A 23,002-nucleotide genomic window follows, 5' to 3' on the forward strand; every position below is an offset into this window, starting at 1 on the left:
AGGTCATGAAGGCCGAAAATGAGTTGGCCAGGTTTCTGGGCTGATACTGTTACCTCCAAGTGTAAGATTTAAAGGTAGCCATCCATGCATTCCTGAACACACACCAGTATCACTTACTGCATACAGACAATGTGTTCACTTAAAAGGTGCAAAGGGTGGAATGTGTGTTGGGATTTTCAAGAAAGTTCAACAGGCAAAGGCACTCGTCACAAGACCTGTCACCTGAGTTAATTCCTGGAGCCTACGTGGAGGTGGAAGGAGAAAACTGATTGCATAGAGTTGTCCTCTAACCTCCATACATGTGCAGTAGCACACACACGCATAGTCTCACACACACACACACACACACACACACACACACACCTGTGCACGCGCACACACACACGTGCAACTCACACACACAACTCACACACACTCACTCACACAGTCATACACACACTTATTCACACACTCCTGTATATTTACACACACATTCACACACACTCACACACTCACTCATTTTTCACATTTCATTTTTTTTTTTTTTTTGGAATTCAATTTGAACAGAAGAGGAGGGTGGCTGCTCATTCCTTTCCTTGAAAGTATTTTAATTGAGTCAATGGCAGATGGGCCCCGATGAGAGGGAAAGCAAAAAAGGAAAGAAAAGAAAAGGTTTCTCATCCCAAGCTTTAAATCACGCTTACAGGGAACGGGCCAAATTTAGAGGGAAAACAATATCCAGATCTCCCTGTGTAAAAGAGAAAAACTCACTGATTTATAAATATTTAGAGCATTGAATGTGGGATTGAGTCACATAATAAACATATGTCCATCAGAGGAGGAAAAGGCACTTCAAAAGAATACGTAAGTGGACCTTAGTTTATGAAACCTGATATAGAAAAATTAAGCCATAGAAAATATATGTCCATGGCCAAAGGTACTTTGCTAAAAGGTGTTTTCACAGGCTTGCCATGACTATAAATCTTCTTTGAACATTCTAGAGCCGTGGTTCTCAACCTTCCTAATGCCGTGACCTTTTAATACAGTTCCTCATGCTGTGGTGACCCCCCTCAGCCATAAAATTACTTTCATTGCGACTTCATAACTGCAATTTTGTTACTGTTATGAATCATAATGTAAACATCTATGTGTTCTGATGGTCTTTCAAACTCACGCAGGGGTCAGGGCCCACAGATTGAGGACCGCTGGTCTAAAGAGAGATAGCTGAGGACATAACATGGGCTTAGCATCTCCGGACCTCCAGATGGCAGACCAAACGTTACTGCCTGTCCCTGATGCTAATGTCCACTGGAAATAAAGACCCAAGAAGGACAAGCCATGCCTTCCCTCCCAACTGTGCATGAAGACCTGAAGTCACTGTGTGGATGTGGTACCCACCCTCGGTGAGCAGACACACGTTGTCCTTGGCTTTGCTCTTCAGTGATGGTTTTGTCCTTTTAGGGGAAATCAACCTGGCAGTTCTTCACCGAGGATACACACACTGATTTCGGGAAGCAGCCTGTGAATATCTTCAAACTTCATTCAGAGTTTGTGGAGGTGAATATTTCCTGGTACTCGCTAACTCCTCCACGTCTCTAAGTCACTCTCTAAAGGGGACACTTGCTAGGACTGGCCGGCTTTGCTGGCAGTAACCTCCATCAGGTCTGTATGGGCTACATGGAAATTAAAAAAAAATATAAGAACTTAGCTGACATGCCCAAGTAGCTTCTTGAGGAGGGTTGCAGCTGATTATATTTCAGAAGGGCATGCAGACACTTTGATGTAAAGACTAATTTACAGTTTAAATATGTATATATATATGCATGTATGGATGGATGTATGTATATGTATACACACACACATATTTATTTCAGGTGCCTGGGGCTGGCTATATCACAGTGGTCACCAAATGTGACCCTCCTGCTCAACACTCTGAAAGGGAGCTGCAGAAAAACGCGTGGATGCAGGATTCTGCCTCTGACTGACAAAGACTCTCTCCACTACAGAAGCAGTGACCACTACTCGTGACCAGTGTGCTGCTTCCAGAAGAACCCAAAGCAAAGAAGAAGAAGATGGTGGTGGTGGTGGTGGGGGTGATTGTTTTGCTTTATTTTTTTTCTTCTACGTGAATCTCCCTTTTTTCCCCCCACACTTTAGGTAAAGTCTGGAAGTAAGGGAAACACAGATTGAAGTTGTGTTTTCTCTCTCTTTCTGGGACTGTTTCTCTATGTAGCTCAGGATAGCCCTGACTTGAGATCTTGCTTCTGTCTAACCTCCTTGGCGCAATCTTTTGCCACCACCCATCGCTGCCTTTTCATTAAATAGAGACTAACGCAGTTGCGGTTAAGAATGACGGGGGCACAGGGGAGGACTGACAGACGGATGGGGGCTGGTGGAGAGGTAGAAGTGAAGGCGCAGAGAGCACGCAATGGAAAGGGCTGAATTCTTTTCAAAGATTTGAAATATTATCAATAGCATGGGGATTATTTGATCTGTTCTGTGTGAGGTCATCACAAAGGTAGAAGCAGGGACAATACTAGCCAGTGAATACTACAGCTCATCCATTCATTCAAATTTAATTTGTGAAGAGTAAGGATTTTCTTTTAAAAAATGACAGATTACAGATAAAATTGGGTTCTCGTACAAAGTAATATGCTTCCAGTCGTTGAAAATAATAAAACGCCCACTAGTAGGATTTTTGCGGAGGACATATAAGATGCAGTTGGTGCTGGACAGAGGTCATGATCAGAATCTTGTAACTAGGAACGCTGGGGTTCATTTCAACCCCGAGACTTTATGATCCTCTAATATTCATCATTTCTCTACAAGCATGTCTGAGACATTATTAACCTGAGCATCCAGTTCTACTTCTTTCAGGAATAGGGTGGGACCTCCCCAGTGCCTTGAAGTAAGACACCGGCACAAAATACATCCTTGATAAATGAAGTCGGAGTGGAAACGACGCCAGTTACCACACACAACCGTTTCCTTGTTGCTCCCCCTTCTTATGTTGAACACAGAATCACAAGTTGCCAGGGTGGCACCCTGCAGGGGCACGGCAGAGAAAGTTTCTTCTGGAGAATTCTGAAGGATGAACTGCACCTAAGACACAAGCCTCTATTGTATGCTACCTTTAAAATTGTGAGGTGCTGGATACCGTGGTTCCAAAAAGGTTATTCTCACACACAAAAAGAATTCCCTCCAAAGACACCCCAAACTGTGGCCAAGTCGATATGGTTTGCTTACTTTTGGAATCATTAGAACCCCTCTAAGATGCAAGATTTCCATCGGGGACTGTCATTTTCCACCAACCCACAAGCTTATTGGCACAGTGACCCACACAATGATCCACTGAACCTGAGGAACTGTCTGTTCGCTCTCAGAAAAGCACCGGAGGAAGTCCGTGATACATGGGTACACACAGAGTTCTGCTGAGTTCCCGGCGGCCGAAGTTCCCACCGAGTACGATTCACTTGCGATCAAACAGAGGTCAGAGAAAGGGCAAGGCAGGTGGCTTGCAGGACAACACCTACTTTGGTGAATTTTAGAATCAGAAGATTAAAATCATATTAAACAACACTTCAAAGGAACGCTCAAGGCTTTCTGGAGCCCTCAGAGAACTGAGGGGTGTGGCCTACACAGTCCCGAGTCCCTCTCAATGCTTTGTAATAGATAACTTGGTGTCTGTGGGTTAAGAATTAAAACATGACTGTTACCTATTAATACGCCCTCACATTCTTTAGACTCACAACCCTCTGCTGGGCTTGGGGAGAGGGGAGGAGACAGCAGTTGAGAAGGTTTGTTTTGCTGAAGGAAACACAAAAAGAAACTGCTATCATTAACTAAGTGCACCCAGTGTGTGTGGGTGCCCGCCACACGTGGTCTGATCAGGTCCTCCCCCCTCCCCCCCAACCCCTGTCCGGTGACACAGGTATTGTTGACCTTGCTTTACAGATAAGCAATCAGGGCATACTTAAAATGTCAGGGCCATATATTGTACGGAACAATGAAGGCCCTACAAGTCTGTCTTTTAAGTCGACGGCAGGGAGGGGCTGGAGAGGGAGCGGGGAGCTCACACAGTTCTCGGAAGAAGCTACTCAGTGTCTCTCCATTCTTTCCAAATCTGTGATTGAAAACATTGATAGAAAACAATGGGAACTAAATGGGCATTGTCGATTTGAGCAACAACAGAAGGAGGAAGGATAAAAAGAAAGCCACGCGGAGACCGCACAGGTGAAAAGCCTGTATTTAGGCACACAGCCATCACGTGACGGGTAATTAACCAGGTAACCATAGGTTGTTTTTTTTTTTCCTTCCTCACTAGAAAAGTATATGTTTCGTCATGCTTTGAACTCTCCCTTATTATCAGCACGACTATGAAAACAATGTTTTATTTCTTATGGAGAGAATAGACCAGGCCACAGCTTTGTTTCTACAAGGTCTAATAGAATGCTGTCTTTGTGAGCCAAAGGAGTCGCCTGGGTTGTTGGAAGGTGGGGCCTGGGTTCCTCCACGATTAGCAAAGTAACCATTTTAAGAGAGCTGAGAATTACAACAGGGCAGCTGCCCAGAAAAAGAAGCATTAGATGAGGAGTTAAAGCCACCTCCTTAATAACCTGTCACCTAAAAGGAAAATAAATAAATAAAAAGGCAGATTACGAACTAGCTGATAATAAAAGAAGATATCATCGAGCAAGTCCAGTCTGGACTTGTTTTCTTCCCTGAATGTTTTTGTCTCTGCTGTAAATCTGTAGCAGGATAAATATTCCCTTGAGGAAGAGAAACATTAACAAGTACCATTATTAATATGGAAAATTTGTCCCATACACACTCACACACACATACACATTCACACACACTAACACACACTGACACAACATTCACACACATAACACTCACACACATATACACACTTGCATACACATTCACACACAATGACACACACACAATACACACACACACACACACACACACACACACACACACGCTCCCTTTCATGCCACTACTAATCTTCAAATAGCCTCGATTGTGTTTAAAAATCTCACTCACCAAGTTTTTCCCAGAATGGGAGGCTGATACTTGATTACTAATTTTGTCTCCCTTCCTCAAGAGTTCACAATTTAAAACCCTCGATGAGATAGCCCCTCCGCTACAAGGTGTGTCAGGAAGTGAGGGAACAAAATCAAATCAGCCTTTGAATAGACAAGAAGGCTCAGGTGGACCGAAGGAGAGATTTCAGAGGGCTGAGTATAAAAGCCAAATGTTTGCTGAGCCTCCTAGATAGAGCTTTGAAGTCAGAGTCCAACAGCTCCGAGCTCAGATTGTTCCTGGAAGATAAACCAGGAGCGTCTGCACGCACTTAGGCGCTCAGCAAGGAGGCAGAGACACAGTATGTGCTAAGAGCCCACTCAGGCGAGGCCAATCCCAGGCACTCAATGACCAAAGGTTTCGGGAGCTAGGAGAATTCTCCCAGGTTCAGGTCTCGAAAGGGGCTTTCCTACAGCAGAAAGAAAAGCACACTAGAGAATTTGGGAGGCTGGGGGATCCTCGGGTTCATGTAGAAGAAGTTTATAGAGGGTTAGATGGGCGGGGGGGGGGGTGAGTCCAGGTTGGTTTAACAATCTGGGTGCACAAAGGTCCTTCCCCTCTGCAAATGTATAAACAGTACAGGATGAGCATAGCTCCAAGCATTCCACAGAGCTGGTGAGAACCACAAACCATTGAAAAGCCCAACAATCATTAGTCAAAGTGCGAAACACCTCAACAGAGAAACAGTCCCCAGCCAGATAAAAATGGATTACAACCCAAGGGCATTAGTCACACCACTCTCTAGACAGTCAGGAAGGGTGGCAGGCTCCCAAACAGTTCATTTTATTTTGATTGCGGGGGGCTTAAGTACAAACCCCCTGCCTATCCGCACAGAAGTTCCCATGTAAAGGTCAGCAGACTTATCTCGTGGGGGAAGAAAATTGCAATCACATTTCTGCTTTCTTATTTTTCCATTTAACTTACATTTTCCCAAAATGACCACAGAAGCAACAAATTCAAATTATTATTATTATTTTTTAGAAAGAAAAGAGAGACTTGAGTGAGACAGCTCCCTGGATATTTGCCTGCAACATCTGTATTTCATCCAGCAGGCATGGCGTTATCAAGGAAAGGGGTGACTACAGGTGGCACTGACAATGGCTCAGAAATATACATAAATGCACAGTATAAATTATTAAAGATATAACCGAAGGAGGAGACCCAAAGGAAGACTGTTCTATACGAGGCCCAGCCCAAGGATTTGGGGAAATGAAAGAATTTAGCACTCCGCAGAAACACAGTACAGACGAGAGCACCCGAGGTACCGGGGAAAGCTCCTACAAACAATCCTGTTTGCTCAGCCCCACTGTGCACGGAGCTCTTTGCAAGGCCTTTGAAAATCCCCTTCTGTTCCAACCTGTCCTAAATAAATATATTTATTAAAATAGTCTAAGAGCCCAAATTTCAGCTTCCCGTGGCAGTGGCCTGCATGAACCACAGCCTTAAATACATAATGGCAGAGGAGAGAAGGGAAGCAAATCTTTGACATTTAGAGAATCTAATGTCTTGCAATAAAACCTCACGTTTAAGGCGCTCTGAAAGATAAATGAGCTGTTTAGAAGAATAGGTGTCAATACTAAAACATATTACGACTGAATGTTGAGATCAAGAATGGGGCTCATGTCAATTCACCTGTAGGACACACGTGTTTTGCATGCTAAGCGCTGTACTAGTGGTCTAGCGTGGGTAATCATACCATGGCTAGACATGGGAGGCTGAAGGACAACAAAGAGAACCCTAATGACTTGAGAGACACATCTCAGACTAGAACAAAAAGAGGGCAGTGCTGAATTAAACCTCTAAAAATGTATCTGAATAGGGGTCCGAGCTGTAACGTTCTTTAGAGATGTTTAACAGATTAGGATGGGCCAATGGAATTTGATCATAGATTCAAGATGAACTGCCCCACCTAGGATCATGTTTTCAATGCTTGGTGGTTGGTAACAATCTTAGGTGGTTGGTAACAATCTTGGTGGTTGGTAACAATCTTAGGAGGTTGTGGGGATCTTAAGGGGTGCGGCTGAGCTAGAGGCAGTAGTTCACCGAAGGGACACCTCTTCAGGGTTTACTGTCTTTGGCCAATAAGCTTGTCTGGCCTTCTGCTTCATTGTTGGCTATGTTGTCTTTGCCAAAGGGGTGGATTGAGGATGGACCTAACCCTCTGAAACCATGAGTCAAATAAATCTTTCTTCTCTTACATTTTGTCCTAGAGATTAAAAAAAAAAAAAGTCACTAAAATGCTGTCACCAAAGGCAGCGTGGACTCGCTGCTCAGTTTAGAGGTTTGCCCATGACCTTGGGCATGCGTGAGCTTCTAGAAAAGCTGAATGTATGAGCCAAGAGGTTTCCCCAACAGACTCAAATATGTAGAAGAGGAAAAAGGAATCCATGAGATGGGACTCCGGTGACAACTGAGTCATTCTTCATCTTCCATTATCTTCTCACCAGATGGCAATCCCACAGACCGTTATTGGGAAATTAACAAGTCGCATTAATGAAGCCAGAGCAAAAGTATGAGTTGGCTTCCTTCCCTCTCATGAACTTACGATAGAAATAACCAGAAAAGATTTGATCCATGAAAGGGTCCCAGTGAAAAACAAAGCCCTAAAACACCAACAAGATGAAGACACGGAGTGCAAAGGCAAGAACACCGGAAGTCCAGAAGGATGGAGTGAGCTAAATTGCCACACTTGGTAAAGTGGAGAGGACTCACCAGACATGACGTCACTGGCTTTGTTAGAGCAGGTGAAACAAGCCGGGCCTCAGGCTGGCCTTCACGCATGGATCCTCACTGAAGCTAAACCCAGTTTGTCCAGCTTACCCCTTACATACTGTGCTGTACCATCATAAGGACTCCAGCCACTGCAAGGCCCGGCCTCCCTGGCAGTGTTTCACAAAAGGCGTATTCATGATTCATAAATAATGATGCCCATTAAGTAATAGCCTGCACTTGGTATTACACAAAAAGGACTCAAATCAAAAACAGGAAAGTAAACTTGAGGAGGGGGTGGTGGTGAAATAACATTCCTTCTTTTCCCAGAGGTACAGAAAAGCCAAGACTGCAAAGAGCCATGGGAGAGTTGAAGCCTCACCGGGGTTACGTCATATCGAGAGGCGCCAGGGCACAGGCAGCTGTTGAAATCTGGCCGTATGTGATGACTGTATGGTGGTCTCTGTACCCCTGAAGGCCACTTTGACTCTGGGCTGTAGGATTCTTAGCCAAACAGTACCTCACAATATAAATGAAGAAACCACTGTAATACAAACACTCAAGATGCGTCCTAAGATGAATAACCAGGATGGTGAGGGAGTCTGCAAACCACATCCGGGGAAAGAGTTGAAAACACTGAGGTTGTTTAGCTAAACAGAGACAGTACTGAAGACAGTCACAAGAGAGGCAGAGGAGAAATTTTAGCTTGGCTAATGTCCGTCAAGGTCTCTTCCTCCCTGGCAATCTTACAAAGAACTCAAAGAGCAAAACAAAATGAAACAAAAATTGTGCTAAACACACCTCTTGAAGTTCCAATGCCATTGTTTTTCTGCTTCTCAAACCAAGAAATTCCAGGTTCTCTGACTTTCTCTCTTGTCCTAACTGTCCATCTTCAGAGGATGTAACGATTTAGGACATTTCGGACACGTTTCAGGTCTATGGGAATTCCACAGGAATGGGTCTTGGATAGGAGGGTAGGAATGGGCTCTGTGGGACCGCAGTGCATGTGGAAAGCAGTGTCAGCTAATGCCTGTCAATCAGCTCAGGCATGACGGGGCTCAGCAAAGACTTCCTTCCCACTAGTAATAGCAGGGTTCAGGAAACATAGATGAATAATTCTTTTGGAGAAACTTGTGACTGATCTTTTCCATCACAATTTCGGGATAATTTCCACTGTTTAATGAGTTAGTCAAGTCAAATTTTTGCTTTCACATAAAATAAGTAATCTTTCTTTCCCTTTGAGTTGCTAGTTGGTGGGTTCTGATGCTTAGACAATATTCTGACACTCTGGATACCTTAGTTATAGATTTATGGATGTTTGATTATCCTCATTAAAAAAGATTTATTGTATTGTGAACAGAAGACAATTTGTGGGAGTCAGTTCTCTCTTTCCACCATGTCCTAGGGATTGAACTCAGTTTATCAGGCTCGGCAGCATCCCCGCCCCCATCTGCTGAGTAATCTTGCCAGCTCTTTCTTTTTCTTTCCTGAGACAGAATCTTCCTAGACAGCTTGTAGCTCAATTTGTCCTTGCATTAACTCTGAGTCCAGGCTGGGTTTGAACTCATGACCCTCCTGCTTTACCGTAAGGGGTTTCTGGGTTATCACTTTATAATGTCAAGAAGCAACTCCTGGAGGTTTCATGCTGATAATGGAGCAGCAGGCTTCCCCGGGATTAGGTGTGATGTGATCATGTTCTACAAAGACATAATCGCCGCCAGAGGACCTCATCAGAGAATATCTCAGAAGGATCTTTCTAGTTTGAAAGTAAGAGCATGATAAAGGCCAAAGTCTTCTGAGTGACTCTGCTGGGGGTTTCTCAAGTTATTCACAAATAGAAGATTGCCCATGTATGTCATCTACGAAAATTCTCAAGTTTTATTTGGAAACTGTTCAGCCAAGCAACTGGGAATATAGGACAGTCAGCAAGCATTTCCAGAAGGTCCCTTACTACATGAAGAGAGGGAAGAAGAAAGGATGGAGGGGGATGTGAAGAGAGGGAGGGTTTTCTTCATGAGAAGCCTCCAATCCTAGTGAGCTGATTGGCTCACGATTGCAATGTGTCGCTAATGGAAAACCTCCATGCTCTTTCTCTGAAGCAAAGAGCAACAAGTCTTTGCCTTGGATACTCTAGGAAATCACATGACGCTCACTCCGCACTCAGAGGTGACTCCAAACAGCCATTCGTGAGACCAGGCCTTAAGAATTTCTGTGTACATAGCAGTGTTATTCGTAATAGCCAGAACCTGTAAACAGCCTAGATGCCCCTCACCCGAAGAATAGATAAAGAAAATGAGGTCCATTTACACAATGGAGTGCTAATCAGAGGTGAAAACCAAACAAACAAACAAAAACTAAAGCAAAAAAATGACTTCTTGACATTTGTATGCAAATGGATAGAACTAGAAAAAAACATATCCTGAGTGAGCTAACCCATAACAAGATAGACAAACATGGTATGGACTCACTTATAAGTGGATATTAGTTGTGATGCAAAGAATAACCAGTCTCTAGTCCTATAGTTAGGTAACAAGGAGCGACTTACATGGATCCCTCTCGGAAGGGGAAATAGACAAGATCTCCTGAGAAAATTGGAAGTGGGGGTTAAAAGGGAGGGTGGAAGGGGAGGGGGAGGGAAGAAAGGGAGGGAGGAGGAGAAAATGAGGGAACTGGATACTCAAGAAGGGGGAAGGACAGTGAGGGAGAGAAAGGAAAGAGATATCTCGATTGAGGGAGTCATTAAAGGACCATCGAGAAATACAACACTAAGCTAATTCCCAGGAATCCACAAGGATGACCCTAGCTAAGACTCTAAGCAACAGTGGAGAGGATGCCTAAATTGGCCTTCCCCTGTAATCAGACTGATGACTGCCTTAAGTGTCATCATGGAACCTTCAGCCAGCAACTGATGGAAGCAGATACAGAGATCTACAGTGAAGCACTGGGCTGAGCTACTGGAGACCAGCCTAAGAGAGGGAGGAGCGATAATATGAGCAAAGGGGTCAAGACCAAATTGGTGACACCCATAGAAACAGCTGACCTGAGCTAGTGAGAGCTCACTGACTCTGGACTGAGAGTGGGGGGAACTGCATAGGTCCAAACTAGGCTCACTGAATGTGGGGGACAGTTGTGAGGCTCGGGCGGTTGTGGTGCCGCTGGCAGTGGAACCAGGATTTCTCTCTAGCGCTTGAACTGGCATCTAGGAGCACATTCTCTTTGGAGGGATGTTTGCTGCCTAGATGTAGGAAGGAGGGCTTTGGTCTTGCCTCGAAGTGAAGTGTCAGGCTTTGTTGACTCCCCATGGAAAGCTTTACCCTTTCTGAGGAGTGGAAGGGTGGGGTAGGGTAGGGGGGAAGCACAGGGAAGGAGGAGGGGAGGGAGTGGGAACGGGGATAGCTATGTAAAATGAGAAAAGATTGTATTAAAAAATTCTTAATAAAAAAGAAAAAACAAGAATGTCTAAGCAACAACTCTAGTTTTTTTCACAAACAACTTGAGGGGCTCTTCATATCCACGTATGGCTCAGCTTGTTCTAATAGAATTTTCAGGAGAAAAGAAGTTGCGTAATTTGCAATATGAAAGCATACATGTTTAACACATCTCAATTATGCATTGCATATTACTGCATAATATTATCAGTTTAAGCATGTAAATAACACATATATAACCATATGTAGTAATTACATTGATAGGCTTGTGGCTAGATTAAAAGATAGGCAGGAATATTATATTAATTATATTATATATTTATATAAAAGATTATATAAATCATATATATATATTTAAATCCTCCAGCAGTGGGGAGGCAGAGGCAGGCAGATCTCTGTGAGTTAGAGACCAGCCTGGTCTACGAGAGCTAGTTCCAGGACAGGCTCCAAAGCTACAGAGAAACCCTGTCTCGAAAAACCAAACCAAACAAACACATTTATCAGGGGGCTAGTGGGTAGACTCAGTGGTTAAGAGGTCTAGCTGTTTTTCCAGAGGACCCGGGTTCAATTCCTACCACCCACAAGGCAGCTCACAACTGTCTGTCACTCCAATTCCAGGGGATCTGATACCTTCACACCAATGTACATAAATAAAGTTTAATAAATTAGAAAAGAAAAGAAATCTAAGGGTAGAGGCAACATCCTTCTCATGGTCCATCCACTGTACCATCTACTACCCAAAGTGCAGAAGAAATCACTGTTCGTGTAGGGAAAGGGGAGGCCACTCTCTGATAGGATGTGGAACCAGACACTTCGCCAACATTAAATTCGGGCAGGTCTTACAAACACACACACACACAGACGCACACGCATGCACACACAGAGACGCACACACATACACAGACACACACAGACACATACGCGCACGTGCGCACACACACACAGGCATTCTCTTTCTTTCTCCTGAATTTGTTCAGCTTCCTCTCTCTTTATTATTTTTCTTCTAAAGACGTGCTTAGAGATGAGACCATTCATAACTGCCCATCCGCAGACAGTGAGCGGTATGGTAATTGACACTGAGTCTGTTGAAAAAGGGGGGAAAAGAAAGAAAACGCTGTTTTAATAACCTTGGCCTAAAACACATTTTGCTGTATGCCTCAAAGGATTTCAATAAAAAATCAACCTGTAGAGACATATTTTCTTGGCTTAAACAACAATCCCAAGCATATAAATGTAGTCCAACTATAATGACATATTTATAGGCCAATAAAGCTTACACTGCGGCTTTCATACCTCACTTAAAGGAACTCTGTGAGAAACAGTGTTATATAAAATAATTTGATTTTTTTTCAAACTATAGCCCAAGGAATAAAAAATGTGAGTTTGCTATGTTTAACTGATAGTATTTATACTCCTAAGTTGCTAAAATTTTTGTAAAATGAAATAATTCTTCATTTGACTACTCCTAACTGCCATACCAAATATGGGTATCAGGTCCACTTTATTACAAAGCTAAGGACTGTAATTCTAAAGACAAAAATAAATAACTAGAGGCTTGTGTGGTGAATGATTTAATCAGTCTGATTCTTCTGGAAGAACAGGTTTTTGTGTTCGTTATGCTTATGAATAACACATTCCTTAACCCTTCTGTTTTTACACGGCTATTTTTCTTGACTTAAAAAAAAAGCAACTCAGTATGAAATGGGCTGAAAGAGTCACCCCCACCCCAGGAAAGCCCCAGTTGGTGTGGGTTTCATGTGGAACTTTCTTTTCGAGGGATAAAATAGGGAAGGGGCGCGATAAATGTGCTGTATCATATCTCAGAAGTGTTTATTGTTTTAATGATTAGCTTTCTCACTATCCGCATCTGTAGCTGTTGCCAGTACTCATTTAGAGTCTTAAATGAAAACTCTGGAAGGTTTTAAAAAACAAACAGAACACCCTCAAGGGGAGAGGTGATTTAAAGAAAAAAAAAAAAAGACAGGGTGTTGACCGCCATTGGGAGCCACCAGGCAGTGTTTTTCTGTGTACAGCATTAATTTGTTGCCAGACACACGTTCGTGTTGTTTTATTTTGTTCTTTTACTATTCACAGAGAGACAGGAAATGACACAAACTGGAATGGGAGGGAGCTTGCTCACCCTGAGCAAGAGAAGCACTTTCGTTTCACTGGGTTTTATATTTTGAAAATCTGTCTTTAAGAGTCAACCTAATTCTTTCGTTATTATTGACGTTTTTTTAACAGGCTAGGGGAACTGGGCTTTGAAAAACACAGCACACTGAGAATTTGACTCTTTTCCCAAAAAGGTGAGTTTCCCATTCTTTGCTTACTTCCGGGCTAGGAGTCGGGGGAGGGTCCTTGAGCAATCTCAAAGTTCATCTGTCTTTGAAGAGAACAATGAGGAAGGCCCTGAAGAAGGAAGGTCTAGCTGAAAGCTTCCACTCACAGTGTGCTGTGGGAGGTGGTTTTGGAGTGGCAGAGAGAAAGAGAGAGAGAGAGAAAGAGAGAGAGAGAGAGAGAGAGAAAGAGAGACAGATGAACACAGAGATAGACAGAGACACACAGAGAAACAGAGAGATATACAGAGAGATAAACAGAGACAGACAGACAGACAGACACACACACACACACACACACACACACAGAGAGAGAGAGAGAGAGAGAGAGAGAGAGAGAAAACACTGAGGTAGAAAGAAAGGCCAGCAAACCTTTTGTTGCCACAGATAGGCTGAGGAGAAAATCACCAGTACATGGCTTGTGAATGGCCAACAACACCCCCTGCGTTCCTGGTCTAAAAGTACCCAGTTGAAATCCCAACAATGTGGACTCACAAATCTCAGATCTGAGAGATAATGGAAACTCGTTACATTAAGGAAAGTTTGTGTTTCTCTTTGCACATTATTACAACACAGCGTGCATTCCAATTACGAAAGCTATTTGTCTCGAATTCCCCACAGTTCATACCAGCCCAGTAGAATTTCAAGGCCCTAAATCCTGTCCTTAAAGGGGTACTTTACACTTACAAAAATAAAAGGTATGCAGTCTTTCTTGTCCCCCAAGGGTCTGTCAATAAAGTTTTTTCTTGAAGCTTCTCTTCCCAAGCAATAATCTCAGACATGAGTCCCCGAAATCTCTCTCTCTCTCTCTCTCTCTCTCTCTCTCTCTCTCTCTCTCTCTCTCTCTCTCACACACACACACACACACACACACACACACACACACACACACCAAACCATCTAGGAGTCTAGATGATTCTAGGTCAGCCAGGTAACCATTAACTAGGTTCTCCTTGGAAAATATAAAATGCAATTCAATTCCAAAGTCACTAGTCTCCATTTTCAAGACCAAAATCACCAGCAAGTGCTTTGAATAGTTAGACAAACTCATTTCTTCTGGAACCAGCTGAGAATGGAGGGGCTGGTGAAGGGGCAGATGACACGGATTACATAGATTATAGACTTTTGTTGTTGTTGTCTTTAGAATCCAAGACTCTCAAACTTTCTTCAGACAGAGTTAAGAAATTGGACTTTGTGCCAGACTTTGTTGACTTCCCATGGGAGCCCCTTATCCACTGGGAGGAGTGGAGGGGGGTTGGGCTGGGGGAGGGGTGGGGAGGAGAACTGTGGATGGAATAGAAAATGAATTTTAAAGAAATAAATTAAAATTAAAGATAAAGAAATTGGGCTTTGTTTTGTGCTCATTAATAAACTCTCCCTTTGAAGCCCAAAACAACTGTCCTATAAATACTCGTGTTTACATGAGTGACATCAAGCTTAACCATCTACACAGCCTTCTGTGCCCCGTGGGTTTCCTGTGTAATGTTTTATTAGTAACACTATATTCCATAACTCAGAGGAAGAAAGAAAGAGCCAAACAAAGGAAGGGTTTAATGTTAAGGCAAAAAAACAAGACAATGGAGATAGAATTGTGACCACACGTTCAGATGGTAGCCAACCCAGCAGCTTCATTATTAGCCAGCATTCTCCCAAGTCATGAAAAGTAGTCAGGCAGTGTTGATAAAAAAAAAAAAAAAGAAAAAACAAAACAAAAAACTGGGGCTGTTAGCAGCAAATATGTGAAGACGATTACAAACTCCCTGGCTCAGAAGAAAGAACACTAGCTTAATCATTGTCTCTCTAATTGCGCATATGACCATTTGGTTGTGTGTCTAAAATGTTGCCACCCAGTATTTATCAAAAAGCTGCCAGGGGAACGGTTGATATTAAACTGCAGGATGGTCTTCATGCTATTGCTCAAACTGCATTGCTTACCACAAACCAGAATCACAAGGCAGGGAGTCAGTTCCCTGGTGCGAGTCAGTCTCTCTATGTCAGTTAAAAGAAATCATCAAGGTTTCTTGTAAAAGTTAAGGTCTAGGCTAAAAAAAAAAAAAAAACAACAACAAAAAAAGCAAAAAAAAACCCCATAAAAACAGGAAGTTGTCACATTAAAGCATAAACCAGGGCCCTGAAAAAAGTCAGCATTGTGCTAGAATGAAAGAAAAAGATGCCTCAGTATGTTAAAAGTGAAGTTCCTCTTTGTGTAAAGAGGAAATAACTCGCCTAAAAGAGAGGTCAGTAGCTTTGGTCTTGAGTAACACTAGAAGCGCAGGGCAGTGACAGCCATGGGAGTCGCAAACAAAGTCAAGACAAAAAGTGGACATCGCCTCATAGTCACGGGAGGAGAGATTGCTGAGGCAGGAGAATTCCTTCACCATGTGAGACCTTCATGTCCCTGTTTTCCATATAGGAGGACAGAAGGTTCTGCTTTTAACCTATTTACCTAAGGCCATGCAACCCAGGGGCAGAGCTGATGTCCAGACATGGCCAGCACACTCTAAAGCTGGAGAAAGAATTTTTTCTACAGTCCAAACTCTTTGTGAAGACAAGGAAGAGGGGTGGAACACTTCGCCACTGGAGGAAAGGCTCAAGGACACCTACCCCAGCACTTTCTAGCTCCTTCTATTGCCCCACACTAAGTGAATCATCATTTTGCCTGATGCTGCTTCATACTTGAAATTCTGACTTGGTATTCTTAGATGTCATATTATTCACCTACAGCATATATCTAACATCTTCAATAACTCAATATTAGCCCTAATTAAGTCTTAGATAAAACGTTATCTGAGGCCATGTGCTATGTCACCCAGTACGAGGCTTTACATAAAGGAGAGCCTATAATACAATATAATACAACAGGACACATTCATTCCTTCCCGCCCAGGCATTTCCCAGTTCATAGCTTTGGACCCCATTAGAGTAAATCAATTTTATGCCCATTTATAATATGCCTAGATATAAGTTCTAATACAAATTATATACTATAGTGTTATACAATATGTAATTTTATAAGATATCTTATTTTATAAGATATATATTGTGTGTGTATGTATAGGTACACATTGTGTTTCACCGTGCTTGTGTGTGCATGTGTCTGCCTGTGAAGGACAGAAGACAGTATCCTGTATTGTGTGTCTCAGAGGCTATCCATCTTCTCTCTCTTTTTTCTTTCTTCCTTTTTTTTTTTTTTTTTTTGAGACAGGGTCATTCCTTGGCCTGGAACTCATCTATGTGGTTAGGCAGGGTGGCCGCAGGGATCCTCCTCTGATTCTCCCAGGGCTGGGATTACACACATGCACCATTGTGCCTGGCTTTATAATGTGGGTCCTGGGGATTGAACTCAGGTCCTCATGTTTACAAGGCAAGCATTTTTTTCCCCTATCTGATCCATCTCTCTAGGCCCTATTATCTAATTTATATGTAATCTATAATATTTCTAAAGATTCAGTTTTATTATTTCTAACCGTGTGTGTGTGTGTGTGTGTGTGTGTGTGTGTGTGTGTGATGAGTATGCAGGTGTACATGTGTATGATGTGTGCACATGCATGCAGGTACCTTCAGAGGCCAGAGCCATCCGATTCCCCCTGAAGCTGAAATTTCAGGGGTGTGTGAGCTGCCCAGCATAGGTGCTAGGAACGGAACTGCCACAGTCTAAGAACAGTAGGGTTCTTAACCCATACAGAGCCATCTTTCCAGCCCCATAAGAAATAATTACGCTATATAATTCTTACATACTACACAGTTCTCACATATATAGTTCTTATGTCATTTCACATACACATATGGATAATAAGGTTTCTAGAATAATCTACAGTCTGGGTGTAGCTCATCGCACATTCCTACACATTGAATTTAGAAGCAGGACGCATACTTACCAAGATCAGCCTTCTCCTTAAGAACGTCTTTGAAGTTGAGTCCACTGTTGAGGGTTGACTGCCTATACCTGAGCAGAGACTCCTTCTGTCCATTTCTTCCAAATGCCTCTGCTTTTACTGGTGTGGCTCGGAGCCCACACCTCCACTTGGAGAAATCAGAATGCGCCCATTTGACCAGGTCTTCTAATTTTACGATCACCTTTTCGGAGACAGCGATGACCTCGTCCTACAAGAAGTGGGATGAGCAGAAAATGTTACTCTGGGTTTGAGGGAAGTGATCCAGTCTCAGCAAAGCCCACCTGGAAGCCACAGGGATGGTCTCACTTTCAGCAAGTGGTCTAACCTTGGGCGAGCAGACAATGTGTAACGTTTAGGATGAGAGGCATACCGTGAGCTCAATTCAGCTCACTCACTGGCTTTCCAGGCCTCTTTATTTAAAGAATAATTGATATGACATGTTCCCTATGAACTAGGAGGTCTACAAAAATAAGGCAGTAATTGTAACGGGCGTTTTAAATGCCAGTCACAGAGCCCATCTCCCTATCTACCTCTTTCAGTGAAAGCTAATTTTTAGACGCAATTAATAGCAAATGTAAAACGCGAAGCTGGATGACTAATGGTTAGTCTCCATATAAATGGCCTAAGTAAATCTAGAATTCTTGGAACTCTGACTCACCCCCAAATTCCTATGTTTATGGTACATTTTCCCTTGGCTTATACACAAATATTGAATTTAACTTTTGTCCTAAAAATTAAATAAAACTGTGACGTAATCCCCAAAGAAATACTTCATAAATGTTATGTGCTTCCCACCGAAAGCAACTGACACATTCTCGTGTTTCTGCAAAACTTTGCAAGCTGAGAAATGAGTGGACTTTTTTTTTTCTCTTTTAATACATATGGCTTGGAGGGGGCAGGAGGGCGGTGAGAAAGCCTTTGAATCTAAGAAAAGTCGTTGAAGCTTCAGTTCCTCCCAAGGATCATAAATTTGAATTTTAAACATCTCTAATTGCTTCCAGGAAACAAGTTTTCTGCCTCAGAATTAACCCAGCAAGATATTTAGTAGATATCTCTATGAAGAACAAAGAGGGGCCCAGAGATTCTCTGGAAAAAGCTTATGGATCTCCTCTCCCGGGCTCTAAATGAACTTATTTGAAGCATTTGACATTTTAACTTGAACTGACTTTTTTGACTGAACCTTTCTGAAGAAGGCTTAGCCGTGAAAAACCCCTAAAGCTCACAGAAATTTTCAAAATAGTTCTGACAAAACACCAACAGGAAGACGTCTCTAAGCTATTAGACAAAAAGAAATTCACAACGGAACTTGGCTTAATTTTGCTCTTAAATATGACTCTCTCTTCCCTACCCTGCCTACACACGTACAAACACACACGCTCACCATCCATACACACCACATACCACATACACACTAGACATACTCCACACACCACACACACACAGAGGCACCATACCACACAGACATTACACACACACACACACACACACATCATACACACCACATCTTACACATACACTTAAACACATCACAACCTACTCTCTACTCCCCTACACACACACCCCCACACACCGCTCCAACGCAAACAAAAAGGGTTTTATTAAAGAAGATGTTGACACAGTAAGGAGCACTCAATTTTGTTATTTTAAATGGTTTAAGGTAAGAGGTAAATTTTGCTTTTCCTTGTCTGGTTCAGGACTGCTTCTGAGAAAAAGAAGTTTCTTACAGAGAGCAGTCATAAGGGCTCTCTCAAGAATGGAAACAAGACTGGGTAACGGGATCCTTTCTCTTATCTTCATCAAATATGAACTTCCAGTAAAGGCAGACAAAGTGGAAATTGTGTTTTAGCTTCTTCTCAAGAAAATACCTCAAGACTTCATAAACTAGGGGGCACAGGACAAAAATGCCATTTGCTGGGTTAACTTCACCTACAATCACCACACCAACTTCTTGAAATAGATCTCTCCTCATCCTGCATTTTATAACTATTACATGATGATTGTGAAATACTAGAATAAAAAAAAAATCCAGGCTAGGTATTGTTTCAAAGCATATGGGAACAGCTTCTGGGATGGGGAGGGGGAGTATGTACACCAGCCACAGCATTTAGAATATTCTGGAAAATAATTAAGTAGCACGGTATATTAGCCTCCACATTAGCACAGATGGAATTTGGCAACGTTTTGACCAAATAAGGCTTCCTAGAATAGACAAGTTTGGAGATGAGTGTTATTCTCAAATAGCCCTGTGATCAAACGATCATCGTTTCAATTACCAGTTGCTTCAGATCTTTTCCGAGAAATGACATGACTAGCCCTGGCTGCCTTACAGCACCCGCCGAACAAATAGTTTATTAACCAAGAGAAAATACAATCCTTATGATGTCATTAATGAATAAACTTGTCTTTCAAGATCGTCTCTATAGATTTAACCTCAACTTTCTCTCCCTCTCTCTCTCTTACACACACACACACACACACACAAACACACACACACACACACAGAGAGAGAGAGAGAGAGAGAGAAAGAGAGAGAGAGAAAGAGAGAAGAATTCACCCAAACATATAAATCAAAAACCCAAGTTGGGATTAATTGTGAACCCAGCCGTGTGCTTTGTGTGGATTTAGAGAGACACCGTCTCTTCCCCATTGTTAAACGCCAGGATTTTGAAGGAAATCTGATAAGAACGGGAAACAGCATACAACCCTCTGAAACAAAGCAGCCCACATGGACATGGAAAATGTGTCAGGAAACCTTACTTTGGGCTCACAATGGCGCCTGTCACATGTTCATACTCATTATTCTGAGTCAGTGCTGAGTAACTTTCTCACAGTGCCCGTCCTCGGGCAAGTCTGTGTGTCTATGAAAAGAATCCCAGTAAGCTCATGCCATGATTACACGAGCTCTCGGCAAACTGAGAATTAGTACTGAATAAATATCCCTGATTTACTCTAATACAACACAAAAGGATCACAAAGAAATACATGTCGTTATTCTGTTAATGGACCCTGACTTTTCAATTAACCCAGCGTTTAATCAATATTTATGTAGGACACGTTAAGACGTTCACTATGTCCTCTCCCCCTTCATCATTGTTTTCAACTCTTTCTGTAATTGGGATTTTATTCCTCTCACTTTTACAAAACCAGTTCATTTAAGCATGAAGTCTCTAAGTCAGAGGAGATGATCCGAGCCGGAAGCCACAGAACAGCCAACTCAGTGCCATGGCTGGCCCCTGCACGCATTACAAATGTAGGAAAATTTACACACAAAAATCTAGACTTCAATCTTCTCTTATACAACAAAATAAGGAAGGAGATAGAAAAAAAAAAGGAACAAGCCAACCAAAACCAACAACAGAAACCACCAGAAACTGAACAACACACACTTTCTTTTTCAACTTGAGAAATCCCCTCTAGGCTGAGCTCCATCCCGTTGTTGTCCCCTGACGTGTTCTGCCGAACCCAGACACCATCTAGTTCCAGTGGACACGTTTTGATTGGATCCATCTCCCTTGTGTACCTGATGAGGGCCCTGGAGGTCAGTGACATAGCTTAGTGTTGACTCACCTCAGGTGTGGATGGTAACCCAGGTTTCCTCTCTGCTGACTGCAGCCAAGGGGCCCAGGTTCAAATCCCAAGCCTGGAATTTGTTGCCAGGAAACACTGAGCCACTTCTTTACCCTTCCTGGGTGTCAGTGATTTTGACACATATTTTCTTTTAAAGGGTGACACCAGCTCCTTGCCACAGTCATTGCCAGGATTCCCAGAGGTGACACAAAGAGTTTATTGGGGTCAGTCACGTGTGACTATTTCCCTACCACTGTATCTTCCAAACTGAGACATGAAGAGAAGGATTTAGATGATTCATAGAAACACACACACACACACACACACACACACACACACACACACACACACCACATTTGAAACAAAGATGAAAGGGGGAAGGAGCTAATGAGTATTTTACTGTGGTTCACATAGCATTGATTAAATGCTAGATTAATTTCAAAGCCAAAGTGTGTGTGTGTGTGTGTGTGTGTGTATACACACATATAATTAGGCAAGGAGTAATGTGTTCCATATATTATATCACATAATTCCTTGCTTAATTATTTTGTGATTATTTTAATTACTGGAAATTGATACTTTTTTTCCTAGCTGTGTGAAACATAGAAAGTTTCTTCTTTAAATAAATTTAATTTTTGAAAAAGGATCAATTTGAGCAGAGTCGTGAGGCAAACTCAAGGGGCCATGCGGACACGGGAAAGAAAAAGATGGGTTACTGAGAAAATGACTAAAATATGGGGGTCTCGCATTATATCTGAGATTCTCAACGGACAGCCCAGGAGCCCCTGGGAATCCCTGGCCACTTCAGGGGATCCACAGAGTCCAATCTAAAAACACCACCATCACATGAGTTGTTGTTGGCTTTTTTCTCTCTCGCTCGCTCTCCTTGAAGAGCGTCGAGGGGTTTCCCTGAGCCTGTAGCGCATGGCAGGTGCCACAACAGACTGATTGCAGAAGCAGGTACGAGATCTAGCAGTAAGTAGCTAGCCGGTAAAGACATTAACACAAAGTGCAAGACCGTGTATCAGTTCTCGTTAAACCTTTAGTTTTTGAGACAATATTACATCATATCTAACTGCCACAAAAATGCTACATGGTCACAAACTTCTTCACAGGCTCTTACAGCCACCATCATTGTAATCAACAGAGGAGAAATACTCTCACCTTAGACAGCCCCCTCCTCTTTCGCGGTCATTATAATTTGTCTCACCAACTTCTGGTAGCTACTACATTAAGCATCATACATGTTGACCCATGACATAGAACTTCTGGTAGCTACTACATTAAGCATCATACATGTTGACCCATGACATAGAATGCCTTGTGAGCCACCCATGTCGCTACTTGGAAAGACAGCTTGAATCTCTGGTGAATACCGTCCACTGGGTGGATGCCCACAAAATTTGGTTCAACTGTTCACAGACGGAGGGACATCGGGGATGTTCCGGTTTGGGAAACGTACGAACATAACTGCTATCCTCTTCCACGTCCTGGTCTTCGTGCAAGCAACCTTCTCAGTTCTCTTAATACCTGAGTGAAGAATTGTAGGGCCTATCTAGTGTAGAGCAACCGCCCCTGTGCATTCTGGGATAGCTCTACCATGTTGCTTTCCCACAAGTAGTTACTCCTCCCTTGCGCTCACTGGCTACTGCCACTGCTAATTAACCTCACGCACAGCAGTTTCTCAGTTCCATTTCCCTCTCATGAGTAATGATGCCAAAATATTGGTTTTCAGGTGCTAGTTTGGTATCGGTATGTTTTTTTTTTTTAAATTTGGCTACATATATTTGTCCTTTATACAGTCTTTAAAATGTGTTTGTGCTCTTACTCTTGAGCTTTGGGTGGTTTTATAATTTCTGGATTCAAGTCATTTGTCAGATTTGTTGACTGGAATTACATTCTCTCAGGGGCAGGGGATGGCTTGGCAGCTACAAAGAGGGCTTTGTTCAGGGTACTGAGCTTGGGTCCCAGCACCCACATCAGGCACCTCACAAACACC

General features: G+C 42.7%; 1 protein-coding gene across 1 annotated transcript in view; it reads right to left on the reverse strand.

The window, feature by feature from the left end:
• The window catches only part of Arid5b (AT-rich interaction domain 5B), a 176,250-nt gene that overhangs the window by 128,807 nt on the left and 24,441 nt on the right, over positions 1–23,002 (reverse strand). The window contains 1 exon segment of the mRNA XM_048451570.3: positions 17,419–17,644. Within this exon segment, the coding sequence (XP_048307527.2) occupies positions 17,419–17,644 (226 nt within the window).

Source organism: Myodes glareolus, chromosome 18 (assembly GCF_982192425.1).
Source record: "Myodes glareolus chromosome 18, mMyoGla1.1, whole genome shotgun sequence".
Taxonomy (NCBI): Eukaryota; Metazoa; Chordata; class Mammalia; order Rodentia; family Cricetidae; genus Myodes; species Myodes glareolus.